Here is a 15,202-nt window from a genome sequence, read left to right as displayed (position 1 = left end):
TCTGGGTTGTTTCCCTAGAAGTAGTCTCAGTACATTGTCAGCTAACCCAGAGAGGTTAGAAGTAACTGAAGCATGATACTGAAGGGACAGGAAAGGATGTCATCGGTATAACTGGCCAAAGTTAGGAAAGCCTGAGTTTATGCTGTACAATAGACAAGCAGAAGGTCAAAACTGGTGGAGTTCTTGCAGTACAGCAAACAGGCAGGAAGTCATGGCAGTCGCAATCGAGCAGATTGTAGTCAAGAGTTTAGCCAAAGTTGGGATAAGAAGAGTTTGGGAAAGTTGGGCACACAGGCAGTGGGTCAAACCAAGCATCAAGCAGGTACTGGAACACCTTCACTTTGATCGCTAGGAACTACAACCAGTAGTGGAGGGTGCCTTAAATAAACTGGGAAGCAACTGGATAGGCTGGGTTTGAAAGCTGGGAACAAGGACTGGCCCTTTAGGAGGTAGGCTTAGCTTATGCATGCGCCATATGGGCAGAGGATAGAGATGGATCGACAGTGAGATGTCTGCTGAAGGGAAAACTTGGAGGATGCTAATGTCTATGACCGGCAGGTTGGGAAATTGAGAAAAGGCACTGGCTAAGTTTATGGACAGGAAAGGATTTTAATATTTTTTTAACAAAAAATGCATCTTAGGCCTCCCTCACACAGACGTTTGGAGAGACGCAGCATTTTTTTAACAGATTGCTCTGATTGGCTCACTCAGTGCTTAAGGAACCACTCAGAGCAATCTCATGCTGGAGATGGGGTCTTCAAACCCCGTCACTAGCAAAAGATGCTGTCGGCGATGCTAAGTGCCCAGAAGCCTGCCTGGAGCTCCGGAGAGCAGTAGCAGGGACCCGGACGGTGCCAGCTAGGTGAGTATTGATTTTTTTTAGGTAGTCTAGCTAGCGCTTCCATTTAGCGCTACCAAAAACGTGGTGCCAAGTTGTGCCACGTTTTTAGCAGCATTGAAACCGCTGGCCATTCATTTCAATGTGCGACGCAGGGCTGAAAACGGCCAAAGATGGAACATGCATCACTGTCAGGCCTTAGTCAGACGGGCGTTTTTTCACCCGATTTGAGCATGCGCATGCGTCCGGCGATTTTTTAAAACCATTGCTTAGCAATGGTATCGGACACATGAGCGCTTTGTATGCGCTCGTCCGATAAATTATAGAACAGAAACCGCAGATCGCACTTATCTGCGATCTGCGATTCCTGTTCTCTTCTCTATATGCGCTCAATGGGGCCGGCGGCAGCAGCACCGACCCCATTGAGAACACATAGAAGACAAATCATTCTTCTCTGCCACAGCTGTAACAGCTGTGGCAGAGAAGAGCGATGTTTGCCCATTGAATTCAATGGAGCCGGCAATACAGCCGGCTCCATTGAAAGCATTGGGCTGCCGGCGTGCGCGGGATGAATTGTCGGGAAGGGCTTAAATATATAAGCCCTTCCCTGCAATTCATCCAGAAATGTGTTAAAATAAAAAATATATATATACTCACCTTGTCCCGGCAGCCGGAGTTCAGCGCGGCCGGCCTGCAGTGGGTGTTAGTCAGACCTGCCTCTGATTGGCTCAGCGCTGAGCCAATCAGGGGCAGCTCTCACTCACACCCACTCACACCCACTGCAGGCCGGCCGCGCTGAACTCCGGCTGCCGGGACAAGGGGAGTATATATATATTTTTTTATTTTAACACATTTCTGGATGAATTGCAGGGAAGGGCTTATATATTTAAGCCCTTCCCGACAATTCATCCCACACTCGCCCGCAGCGCATTGCTTTCAATGGAGCCGGCTGTATTGCTGGCTCCATTGAATGCAATGCGCTGGACAGCTCCGGCCCGTTTCTAATGAAACGCGGCTAAGAGCAGATTTTCAGGCGATTTTTGGGCCCCGGTCACGCGATTTGCGAATGCGCATCCGTCATGCGATCCGCAAATCGAGCGAAAAAACGCCCGTCCGACTAAGGTCTCAAAGTGCAGCGTTGTATAGCATTTAGCGCAGCGCTGAAAAGACAGTGCTAAACGCTGTACAAAAATAACAGTATTTTGAAAGTAATCAACACTGAATTCTGGAGTTCTGAAGCAATTGGTCCAGTTTAAGAAGGATGTATTTTGAGTAATCTGATCTCCATTGCAATATTTTCTTAAACATTTGAAGAAGAGCTGCTTCTTCTTTGTTTTAACATTGCACATCTTCCTTGCGGTAACTTTTCTCTTTAAGTGGTTACATTTAAAATGTATGAAAAGGAAAAATAGCAGCTTGTTCTTTTTTTTCTCATGTAGTGAAATGACATTACCATATGGGATTACATATGGCGTACAGCATCTATGTCATTAATTTTTAATTGTTACCATCTTACTTTTTGAGAACTGAAAAAGTACAGAAGATTCTAGAGCTTCCCAACTAACACACATTAGAAATATGCAAGGACTTCTTTATTGCTCTTGGGGCATAATTTAATATTTGTAAAAAATTAATAGCGTATTCCTTAATTTGAAAAACCTGGAAATAAATATTTAAAGAAGGTTTCCAGAGGAAAAAAAATAGTCAGAATTCAAAGTTGATAAAACTCTCAATATACTTTAGAATCCTTTAAAGCAACCCTCTGGTTTTGGGACAAAATTCTGCTACGGCACCAAAGGTGGAAAGAATACGTTACCTGCTGGCTTTCTTCTCTCCCAATGTCATTCCTATCCACCAGTTGAGGATCCTGTTTTCAGCCATCCAAGATGGCCAATAAGATTTTCTACCTACCTAATGCACACTGTGGACTACTCTCTAAGGGGCCAGCACTGATCACGTGAGCAGTGCTGGCCTATCAGAGAGTAAGTATAGTGCACTGATAGTCTAATAATACCAATGCAACATGGGAATTAGGTAGTCTGAAAATTGCTTCAGCCATTTTTGACAGCTGAAAATGGGACCTGGAACGGGCATATAAGTAGCACAAACTTTTGTCCTGAATCAAAAGGATCACTTTAAGTATGTTAAGGGACATGGTGGGAACCCGAACTAGGGAATGGTGATGAATTCTAAAGGTAAGTAGATTAAAAATATTAGGATTTGGGCACTTTTTAATGTTGTTTTTAACCTTTGCAAATTATGAAAATAATAACATTGTACGTTACTGTACATCCTAGTGGACAGCTGAATACAAATGGTGATCCCAATGAATGTGTATAACATTAATAAACAGTACAATTTCATTCATCTCATTAAACTTCTGCTTATCCTACACACTACGGTGATGTGCAGGGAAAGCCACTGGAGATCAGGCATACTTCATTATATCTGCTTGGTTGCTTCTTCGTGCAGCACTAGTGGGAGATGTTGGATCCCAGGTGGTTTAACCCCTTGAGTGGCACGCCCGGAAAATTTCCGGGACGAGCTCCACTGCTCATAGCAACATAGCCCGGAAGATTTCCGGGCTATGTATCACTATGGGGGCTGCAGAGCACAATGCCACAAGCTGTGACAGTGTGCTCTGCCTGCACAGACCCACATAGAACAAAGCAAGGGCTTTGAAAAACCAGCAGAAGATATTGCCGACATGTCGGCAATGTCCTGCTTTGTTTACAAGTTGCCATAGAGACCATCGGCTTGTCAGAAGCCAGCCGATGGTCTCTGTGGCAGGGAGAGCTTGGTGCTTGGCTGTCAGAGGACAGCTAGGTACCTGCTCTTACAGCAGAGATCAGAGAAAACCTACGATCTCTGCTGTGTTAACCCTTTACATGCTGCAGTCTATGTGACTGCAGCATGTAAAGAGCTGTCACTGCAGCATGTAAAGGGCTGTCACCATCGGACCCCCGGAATGTGATCAGGGGTCCTGATGGGTCCCTGTGGAAGTCCCCTAAAGGGACAAAAAAAAAAATTAAAAAAAATTAAAAAAAAAAAAGAAAGTAAAAAAAATTATTTAAAAAAATTATAAAAACACTTGTCTCCCTTTACTTTGTAAAAAATCAAAAATACAATCACACATGGGGTATCCATGCGTCATAATGACCCAGAGAAGGAAGTTAATACATTATTTAACCCCTTAATGGCATGGCCCCTTTTTTTCTTTTTTCCCCATTTCTTTTTTTCCTCCCCCTGTTTAAAAAAATCACAACTTGTCCCGCAAAAAACAAGCCCTCATATGGCCATGTCAATGGAAAAATAAAAAAAGTTATGGCTCTTGAGACGCAACTGCAAAACTAGTTGAAATTCAATGATTAGACCATTTTAAAAAACCTGCCCTGGTGGGCACGACAGGGTGGTAGGAAACCTGCCACTCAAGGGGTTAAACTACTGTTTTTTTTGCAAACAGTCATAAAGTTTATTTCCAAAAAAGTAATAAGGCAAAGAAAAAAAAAACAATGTTTTTATGAGATGTCCTCCATCTACAACAAACAGTTTTGGCTGCCATTTAGAATAGTTGTATATTTTTCTTCTTGTTCGTTTTGGACAAGCTCTACTTTTTAGATGGGTACCGTTACAATAAGCAGCTGATCACAAAACCATCAATGGGTTGTCTATGAAATGCAGTACAGGTTCATTCTGCAGAGCAAAAATATCTCTTCGTAGCTGTTGTCCACTCCAACTAAGAGATGAGGATCATGAATAAGGAGATTCCCCCCCTCTATTAAACCAAAAATTCCATTGTAGGATGTATGAAATTGAGTTTTCTTAACTAGACAATGCCTGTAATAATCATACATCCTTCTCCTTGTAGTTCAGAAAAAGAGCTGATATACGGTAGGCCGCCGAGTGATTACTATAATGGTGCTTTTGAGGGGTTTATTTTCTAATAATGGATTTTATTATTCTATGAAGTGTTTAAAATGTAATAGAGGAAGCTTTTAACCCTTTCCAATCCACTGTCTGACGTCTGAAGACATTCTGATTGAAGCCTGTACAGCTCTGTTGTCGGAAGACGTCCGGCAGGGTATTCTTACTGTATATTACTGGCCGCTCTGTTGTTTGGGGCCTCTCCAGCATGTCCCATACCACAGTACTGACTCTAGCCAGCAGATGGCGCCATTGTATAATGGCAGAAAGAGAAAGTCCCCTAGAAAACCCTGAATCCAAAATTGGATTGCAAAGGGGTAACGAAAGGTTTTTTCTTTAGGTTAAGATTGTAAAGGAGTTTATGATATGTTTACTTCATCTTGATGTCTTGCTTGCATGTAAAATAGAATAGGCAACAGGTATAGCTTGAAGCTCTGGGCCCTAATGCTATCATGTACCATTTATAATACTTAGGTGGCAAAGGGGTAGTATGTGACTAATACTTCTGCACCTCCTATACCCACACCTTTGGGAACATAATATGTGATCTACAAATCATCCATACTTTAAAACAAGTATTTTGTTCTAAATCTGTTTTTCTATTCCACAGAGCGATTCCATCCCTCAGGATGACTTCACATCAGAATCGTACAGAGCCTTCGTAAATAACCTATGTCACCGACCTGAGATTGACAATATATTCGCAGAGTTGTAAGGAACTCTTACATTCTCTTCCTGTCTTGTCTGTGGCTGTGGGGATGTTTTACATACACAGAACTCGTTTTAAAGGAAACCTGCCATGTCTCTTAAGCTGCTCAGGTAGCAGCCAGCACAGTATAGTGACAGACAAGCTGATTCAGCATTGTGTCACTTATACTAATTGGTTTAGAGGTTCTGCAGATCTTACTTTTGAAACTTTGCAGGACTGGACTGGAGGTGAATCCAATGAAGCTCATGCATATTCATATATGCACTCCCCTTTCCGATCTTCTCCTCCCTCTAAATGTTGATTGGAAGGTCCTTCTATACTGCTGTGCAAACAGAAGGACCTATCAATCAGCATCTGAAGGGCAGGGGAAGTGGGGGTGTATATATGACTATCCTGAGCTTCATCGGACTCATCTCCATTCCGGCCCTGCAAAGTTTTTAAAAGTAAGATTTGCAAAACCACTAAACTAATTGCTATAAGTAGCAGATGGCCAGAATCAGTGTGTCTGGCACTATACTCTGCTGACCACAGCTCAGGCAGCTTAGGGGACCTGATAGGTTCATTTTAAGTATGGGATAATCCCTAGAATGTATTTTAGAAGGTGTAAAATTGACAAAACTGTCAGGTTCTTAATTGTAAATCATATCATTGAAAGATGTGCGGAATTCACTTTTAGTATAGATGCTTAAAAATACACATGTATTAGGATGCAAGCAAATAGTCCAGACACCTAAGTCGGTAGAAGAAAAAGTGGAACATATAGGGAAGTCTAGAATGAATTATACCTATAGGCTTTACAGAGCATCCACCCTGACAAGGACAACCCCGTTGGTTCTTTTAGAAGTGTTCATTTCCCACGGACCTAAAACATGTTCGTCTGACTGCGCCCTAAAAAGCTTAATTGAAACTGAACTAGCAGTAGCTTGATTAGCCATAACATTAAAACACTGGCAAGTTAAGTGAATTGTATTGATTATGTTGTGACAATGGCAACTGTCAAGAGGTAGGATATACTGGGAAGCAAGTGAAGAGTCAGTTCTTGAAGTCATTGTCTTTTAAGTGGGAAAACTGGGCAAGTGTAAGGATCTCTGCAACTTTGCCAAATTGTGATCATAAGTTGAGTAGGCCAGAGCTTTTCCAGAATGGCAGGACCTGAAGGGTATCCCCAGTAACAGTGATTAGTACTGACCAAAAGTGGTTTAAGAAAGGACAATGTACCAACCAAAAGTGGTTCAAGAAAGGACAACTAATGAACCCACAACAGGGTATCGATGCTAAAGGCTCATTGATGAGCATGGGGAGTAAAGGCTAGCCCATCTGGTCCAATACCGCAGAAAAGATACTGTAGCACAGATTGCCGAAAGAATTACTACTGGCTATAATGGAAAGGTGAACAAGCATGACATGGCAGTTTGGTGCGTATAGAGCTGCGTAGCCACAGACCTACAAGAGTGCACAGGCATGCAAGTATCAGAACTGGACCATGGAGTAAAACAGCCTGGTCTCGTGCATCACGTTGTATTTTTTATCTTGTGGATGGTCAGGTGGATGTGTGTCACTGAGCTGCCAAAGAGATGGCACCAGAATGCACTGTGGGAAGAAGACATACCAATGGAGGCAGTGTAATGTCCTGAGCAACATTAGGTCCTGGCACTCATGTGGATCTGATATGTACCACTTACCTAAATATTGTACAGATCAAGTACCCTCCTTCACGGCAACAATATGTCCTAATAGTAGTGGCCTCTTTCAGTAGAATTAATGTGCCCTGCCGCACTGCAAAAATTGTTCAGAAACTCTTTAAACTCTTTGTCATATTCCTAAGTCATGACTTGGCCTAAAATTTCCAGATCTCAATCCGACTGAACATCTGTGAAATGTGCTTGAAAAGCATATCTGACCATGGAAAACTGATGTCACAATTTACAGGACCTACAGTCCCCATACACATTCGAGTTACCTGAACCTGCCAATAACCGCAAGGCTGGATGACTCTTTACCGCTCAACTTCTCCCTGACATGGTCAGAGACATTGATTTTTAACACCTGATCCTTTTGCTTCCTTTTGCTGCCAGAGCAGTTTGGTGACAGCTTAAGTCCCTAAACATCCAAACACTCATCCAAGCCAAACATTCGTGCGTATGGCGGAATTATCCGTTGGGCAAATTTTTGTTTGTCTGGTAGTTGTTGTTGAAGCTATATGGACAGCTTTAACAGATCTGATGCTAATATCTTAGTGCTATGTGGATGAGGGCCCTTTCACACAAGCGTATATCAGCCGGTTTTCACGGCCGGCCGATATACGCTACGATCTGATGCATTGGATTCCAATGCATCAGATCACATGGCTGTATTACCGCATTGTAAAAGCACCTGGCCGGGGCAATATGGCGCCGAGCACTTTCATGCCGAGCCCAAGAGATAGGCCAAAAAGATAGTCCTGGATCTATCTTTCTGTTCGGAATACATCGGCCACTGCATGGGCTCCAATGGGAGCCATGACAGCGGCCAGAGAAGGGAGGTGGGAGGGTGGGAGGGATTTTAGCAGCGTGACTGCAAAACTCCCTCCCTCTTCTCTCCTCCTCTCTGGCTGTTTGCAATGTGAGGAGGTGGGGCGGAGCTTAGCTGCGCTCCCTCCCATTGCTGGCTGCGGATAAGGGGGAGGGTGGTGCTTAGCTCCACCCCCTCCCCGCCTACTCCCATTGCAAACAGCTGGAAGGAAAGAGAGGAGGTGAACTGGCGAGCAAGAGGGAAGGGGAGGCAACGGCATTGTGGAGTCGGTGTATATGCGTCGGGGCTTGTGCAGTGTGAGCAGGCACGCAGACGCTAGATTTCTGAGCCCATTCACGCGTTTTTACTGTGCCGGCGGGCACACATAAAAATTCCTACGGCTGGGTGAAATAGGCCTGAGGTTGATGAATGGGGAACGTAAGCCTATCAATGCTGAAACAGGAAATCTTAACTAGACACTCGTTAATGCTTTGTCTCTGCCCTGTCATCTCAGATTAATAAAATTAAACAGGAGGCAAGATTATATTGTCTTTTACTATTCTTTCTCATTTTTTAAGTGTTAATTTAATGTTAATATAATCTTTGTATAATTGCTCAGTTTGTATTTCTAATGTGCCAAGTTGTGACCTGGGAATTTGCATATCGCAACCTTTTCTTTTATAATGTCCAGCCTGTCCTGTCATTAGCCTTTGTAGTGTTAATTATTATTATCTCTTAACATAACTTATTGTCAATTATATATACAATTATATTGCTGTTTTGCAGTGGCACAAAAAGTAAATCATACCTCACTGTTGACCAGATGACAGAATTCATTAACTCCAAGCAGCGGGATCCACGGCTAAATGAAATTCTCTATCCACCACTGAAACAGGAACAAGTCCAGCAGCTAATTGAGAAATATGAGCCTAACACCAGCTTGGCATCAAAAGGTGAGACAATTATATGTCAACAGACAGCATGCAGTTCCGTAATTATGGTATGAAACATTTTAGATAGCAGCATTGCATTAGAAAATACATCTGTGATGTGAAGAATCTCTGATCTTATAAATCAGGCGGGAGCTCAGGGCAGGTGGCAATCATGTAAGACATGGACAGAAAATAGGTCGAGGTCAGGATAGGCAGAATTTGGGAAAGCTGGGTATATAGGCAAGGGTCAGAACCAAGTAAGCAGAACTCAGGAAAACCTTCAATTGGAACACTACGGACCTTATTGCTCAGGTACCTTCCAGGGAGGTAGGGTGCCTTAAATAACCCAGGAGCCATATGAATAGGCCAGAGACAGAAAAAATGGGTGTGTTCTGTGGCCCTTTAAGAAATAGTTGGAGAAGAAACCTGGGAGGACAGTGTTGCGTCATTTGCATAGAAGATCCTGATGATGCTGATGGCTACGATCAGAGGTAGAAACACCAGCTGTTGCTAACGGCCATAACATTGTATATAATGGTTTATACTTCCCCAGTGTAGCAACCCCCTACTCTACTGACAAGGGTCAAGTCCTTCATTTTCTTGAATCTCCAAGTAGAATTTATCCCCAGTTATGCAGGTTGAAATGTATGTTCACTAAGTGCAGCCTTTATTATAACTGCATGTTTGATCCAGAAGAAGACAAGTCCCCTTGGACAATCCACAGCGTTTCTACTACAAGTGAACATACCCTTAGATATATGATATACAGCACTGTGCAAACGCTTCAGGCAGGTGTGGAAAAACTGCTGCAAAGTAAGAGCGCTCTCAAAAGGAGAAGTATTAATACTTTGTGTTTGCCAATTAACAAAATACAAAGTGAATGAACAAAAGAGGAATCTAAATTAAATCTATATTTGGTGTGACCACTCTTTGCCTTCAAACAGCATCTGTTCTCCTAGGTACACTTGCACACAGGTTTTGAAAAAAACTCAGCAGGGAGGTTGTTTGACACATCTTGGAGAACTAAGCACAGATCTTTTGTAGATGTAGTCTTGCTCAAATCCTTCTGTCTCTTTATGTAATCCGAGACAGACTGGATGATGTGAGATCAGGGCTCTATGAGGGGGAATATCATCACTTCCAGGACTCCTTGTTCTTCCTTATGCTGTAGATAGTTATTAATGACATTGGCTGTATGTTTGGGGGTTTTGTCCTGCTGCAGAATAAATGTGAAGCCAATTAGACACCTCCCTGATGGCAATGCATTAGGGGTATCTATTACTCAGCATTGAGGACACCATTAATGCTGACCAAATCCCAACTCCATTTTCTGAAATGCAGTCCCAGACTTGCAAGGAACCTCTATCATGCTTCACTGCTGCCTGCAGATACTTATTATTGTACTGCTTTCCACCATTTTTTACTGTTGCCGGCAGACATCCATTATTGTACCGCTCTCAACCATGCTTCACTGTTGCCTGCAGATACTTATTATTGTACTGCTCTCTATCATGCTTCACTGCTGCCTGCAGACACTCATTATTGTACCACTTTTCACCATGCTTCACTGCTGCCTGCAGATACTTATTATTGTACCGCTCTCCACAATGCTTCACTGTTGCCTGCAGACCCTCATTATTGTACCGCTCTCCACAATGCTTCACTGTTGCCTGCAGACCCTCATTATTGTACTGCTTTCCAGCCCTTCGGTGAACAAACTGTCTTCTGTTACAGCCACATATTTCACATTTTGACTGAATCCGCTGCCACTTTCTGCACCACGGTTCCTATGTTTTTGTACATACAGTAATTGAGTCACTTGACCTTGTTTCTATGTCAAAGGTTTGGCTTTTTGGCTACAATTATTTCATAAGGATCACTTCTGGCCAGACTTCTCTGAACTGTAGATGAATGTACCTGGGTCCCATTGATTTCTGCTAGTTCTGAGCTGATAGGACTGCCGGACATCTTTTAATTCCAAAGGGCAGTAACCATGATGTGCCTTTCATCTGCTGCACTAATTTACCTTGGCCAACCACTGTGTCTATGACCCTCAACATTGCTTGTTTCTTTGTGCTTAATCAAAAGAGCTTGAACAGCACAGCTTGAAATCCCAGTCTGCTTTGAAGTCTTTGCCTGGGAGAGACATTGCTGATGCAGTATAACTACCTTGTGTCTTATTGCTGTACTCAGTCTTGCCATGGTGAATTGCCTGACATAGAACTGTCTTCCACAACCTCACCTTTGCAGCAGAATTTGACTGTTCCTCATCCAGTTTTAAGCCTCCTGCACTCCTGCGTTTGTTTCCGTTGATGACTGTGTTTTAACCTACATCTGAAAATGAGGATTATTATCACCTGTTTGATGTAATTGGTTAATCATACACCTGTCTATAATTCTACAAAATCCCTGTGCAAGTGTACTTTGAAGGCAAAGGGTGATCACACCAAAAATTGATTTGATTTAGATTTCTCTTTTGTTCATTCACTTTGCATTTTGTTAACTGCCAACTAGAGATAGGCGAGCACCAAAATGCTCGGGTGCTCGTTACTCGGGACGAACTTTTCGCGATGCTCGAGGGTTCGTTTCGAGTAACGAACCCTATTGAAGTCAATGGGCGACCCGAGCATCTTTGTATTTCGCCGATGCTCGCTAAGGTTTCCTTGTGTGAAAATCTGGGCAATTCAAGAAAGTGATGGGAACGACACAGCAACGGATAGGGCAGGCGAGGGGCTACATGTTGGGCGGCATCTCAAGTTCACAGGTCCCACTATTAAGCCACAATAGCGGCAAGAGTGGGCCCCCCCCTCCCAAAAACTTTTACTTCTGAAAAGCCCTCATTAGCATGGCATACCTTAGCTAAGCACCACACTACCTCCAACAAAGCACAATCACTGCCTGCATGACACTCCACTGCCACTTCTCCTGGGTTACATGCTGCCCAACCGCCCCCCCTCCCCCCCACAGCGCACACCAAAGTGTCCCTGCGCAGCCTTCAGCTGCCCTCATGCCACACCACCCTCATGTCTATTTAGAAGTGCGTCTGCCATGACGAGGAACCGCAGGCACACACTGCAGAGGGTTGGCACGGCTAGGCAGCGACCCTCTTTACAAGGGGCGGAGCGATAGCCCACAATGCTGTACAGAAGCAATGAGAAATAGAATCCTGTGCCACTGCCATCAGGAGCTGCACACGTGGGCATAGCAATGGGGAACCTATGTGCCACACACTATTCATTCTGTCAAGGTGTCTGCATGCCCCAGTCAGACCGGGCTTTTTAATTCATATAAGGGAGATGGAATAAATCCTCCACAGTGCCACCTATTGAAAGGCAGCATTCCTTCGAGTCAAAGTGGGACTTTTTATACAAGTCTTGTTACAATGACTGGGAATCAAAAGCAAAGCCAGACTCCATGTACATACAGCTGTTTCCGGGTTATTGCCCATCATCAGTGTACAGTAGGAGTACGCTGCAGGGTGCGCAGGATGGCAGCGTCCGTGTGGGACTTGCGGAAATGTGCGCAGAGCCGGCGCACCTTTACGAGCAGGTCTGACAAGCGTGGGTAGCTTTTCAGAAAGCGCTGAACCACCAAATTAAAGATGTGGGCCAGGCATGGCACGTGCGTGAGGCTGCCGAGCTGCAGAGCCGCCACCAGGTTACGGCCGTTGTCACACACGACCATGCCCGGTTGGAGGCTCAGCGGCGCAAGCCAACGGTCGGTCTGCTCTGACAGGCCCTGCAGCAGTTCGTGGGCCGTGTGCCTCCTATCTCCTAAGCTGAGTAGTTTCAGCACGGCCTGCTGACGCTTGCCCACCGCTGTGCTGCCACGCCGCGCGACACCGACTGCTGGCGACGTCCTGCTGCTGCTGACACATCTAGATTGCGAGACAGAGGTTGAGGAGGAGGAGGAGGAGGGTGCTTTAGTGGACGAAGCATACACCGCCGAACATACCACCACCGAGCTGGGGCCCGCAATTCTGGGGGTGGGTAGGACGTGAGCGGTCCCAGGCTCTGACTCTGTCCCAGCCTCCACTAAATTCACCCAATGTGCCGTCAGGGAGATGTAGTGGCCCTGCCCGTCTGTGCTTGTCCACGTGTCCGTAGTTAAGTGGACCTTGCCACTAACCGCATTGGTGAGGGCGCGTACAATGTTGCGGGAGACGTGGTCGTGCAGGGCTGGGACGGCACATCGGGAAAAGTAGTGGCGACTGGGAACTGAGTAGCGCGGGGCCGCCGCCGCCATCATAGCTTTGAAAGCCTCCGTTTCCACAACCCTATACGGCAGCATCTCAAGGCTGATAAATTTGGCAATGTGGACGGTTAACGATTGAGCGTGTGGGTGCGTGGCAGCGTACTTGCGCTTGCACTCCAACACTTGCGCTAGCGACGGCTGGACTGTGCGGTGCGAGACATTGGTGGATGGGGCCGAGGACAGCGGAGGTGAGGGTGTGGGTGCAGGCCAGGAGACGGTAGTGCCTGTGTCCTGAGAGGGGGGTTGGATCTCAGTGGCAGGTTGGGGCACAGGGGGAGAGGCAGCGGTGCAAACCGGAGGCGGTGAACGGCCTTCGTCCCACCTGGTGGGGTGCTTGGCCATCATATGTCTGCGCATGCTGGTGGTGGTGAGGCTGTTGGTGGTGGCTCCCCGGCGGATCTTGGCGCAACAAAGGTTGCACACCACTGTTCGTCGGTCCTCAGGCGTCTCTGTGAAAAACTGCCAGACCTTTGAGCACCTCGGCCTCTGCAGGGTGGCATGGCGCGAGGGGGCGTTTTGGGAAACAGTTGGTGGATTATTCAGTCTGGCCCTGCCTCTACCCCTGGACACCGCACTGCCTCTTGCAACCTGCCCTGCTGCTGCCTCCCCCTCTGAAGACCTGTCCTGGGTAGGCGTTGCACACCAGGTGGGGTCAGTCACCTCATCGTCCAGCTGCTCTTCCTCCGAATCCTCTGTGCGCTCCTTCCTCGCACTTACTGCCCTTACTACTACCTCACTGCAAGACAACTGTGTCTCATCGTCATCGTCCTCCTCACCCACTGAAAGGTCTTGAGACAGTTGGCAGAAGTCCCCAGCCTCATCCCCCGGACCCCAGGAACTTTCCAATGGTTGGGCATCAGTGACGATAAACTCCTCTGGTGGGAGAGGAACCACTGCTGCCCAATCTGAGCAGGGGCCTGAGAACAGAGAGTCTTCCCGCTCCTGAGCATGTGTCATTGTAGTGGAGTGCGGAGGCTGGGAGGAAGGAGGAGCAGCAGACAGAGGATTCGGATTTGCAGCACTGGACGGCGCAGAACTCTGGGTGGATAATAGCTTGCTGGAAGCACTTTCTGCCATCCAGGACAGGACCTGCTCACACTGCTCATTTTCTAATAAAGGTCTCCCGCGTGGACCCATTAATTGTGCGATGAATGTGGGGACGCCAGAAACGTGCCTCTCTCCTAATCGCGCAGCAGTCGGCTGCGACACACCTGGATCAGGAGCTCGGCCTGTGCCCACACCCTCACTTGGGCCTACGCGTCCTCGGCCGCGTCCACGTCCTCTAGCCCTACCCCTACCCCTACCCCTCAGCATGCTGTATTACCAGTGATTTCACAGCCAGGAAATAAATTGGCGCAAGCCTGCAGGCCAAATAGAATTTTTTCCCTGCTTTTTACAAGGAACACCCACACTGCATGTATTCAATGAATACTAGGTTTAATAACTGTGTTGTGGCCCTGCCAATTTGTCCCAGAACTGCAGTGATGCAAAGTAATTCGCTACCTACAGCAGATCAGGGATTTCCCATGCAGGAAAAAAATTGCCGCACGCCTGCGGTAAAACGTAGCTGACTGTGTCTGATTTTTTCTGAACGTTCAGCGCACAGCACACACGTACACAGAGCCCTGAGTACTGTCAGAGGCAGGCCAAATAGAATTTTTTCCCTGCTTTTTACAAGGAACACCCACACTGCGTGTATTCAATGAATACTAAGTTTAATAACTGTGTTGTGGCCCTGCCAATTTGTCCCAGAACTGCAGTGATGCAAAGTAATTCGCTACCTACAGCATATCAGGGATTTCCCATGCAGGAAAAAAATTGCCCACGCCTGCGGTAAAACGTAGCTGACTGCGTCTGATTTTTTCTGAACGTTCAGCGCACAGCACACACGTACACAGAGCCCTGAGTACTGCCAGAGGCAGGCCAAATAGAATTTTTTCCCTGCTTTTTACAAGGAACACCCACACTGCGTGTATTCAATGAATAATGTATGTCTTCTGGCCCTGCCTACACAATTCTATCCCTGTAGTATTAATGCCGGGTGCAATGCTCTGC

At 45.9% G+C, this 15,202-nt stretch overlaps 1 protein-coding gene across 1 annotated transcript in view; it reads left to right on the top strand.

Moving 5' to 3' along the window:
* PLCB1 (phospholipase C beta 1) overlaps positions 1-15,202 on the top strand; it is a 630,414-nt gene that overhangs the window by 386,219 nt on the left and 228,993 nt on the right. Inside the window, exons 8-9 of the mRNA XM_066595662.1 lie at positions 5,373-5,473; positions 8,748-8,914. Coding sequence (XP_066451759.1) covers positions 5,373-5,473; positions 8,748-8,914 — 268 coding nt within the window. The remainder of the gene's footprint in view (positions 1-5,372; positions 5,474-8,747; positions 8,915-15,202) is intronic.

Source organism: Eleutherodactylus coqui, chromosome 3, assembly GCF_035609145.1.
Source record: "Eleutherodactylus coqui strain aEleCoq1 chromosome 3, aEleCoq1.hap1, whole genome shotgun sequence".
NCBI classification, from domain to species: Eukaryota; Metazoa; Chordata; class Amphibia; order Anura; family Eleutherodactylidae; genus Eleutherodactylus; species Eleutherodactylus coqui.
Note: the sequence above shows the minus strand (reverse complement) of the source record. Positions and strands in the feature narration are given on the sequence as shown.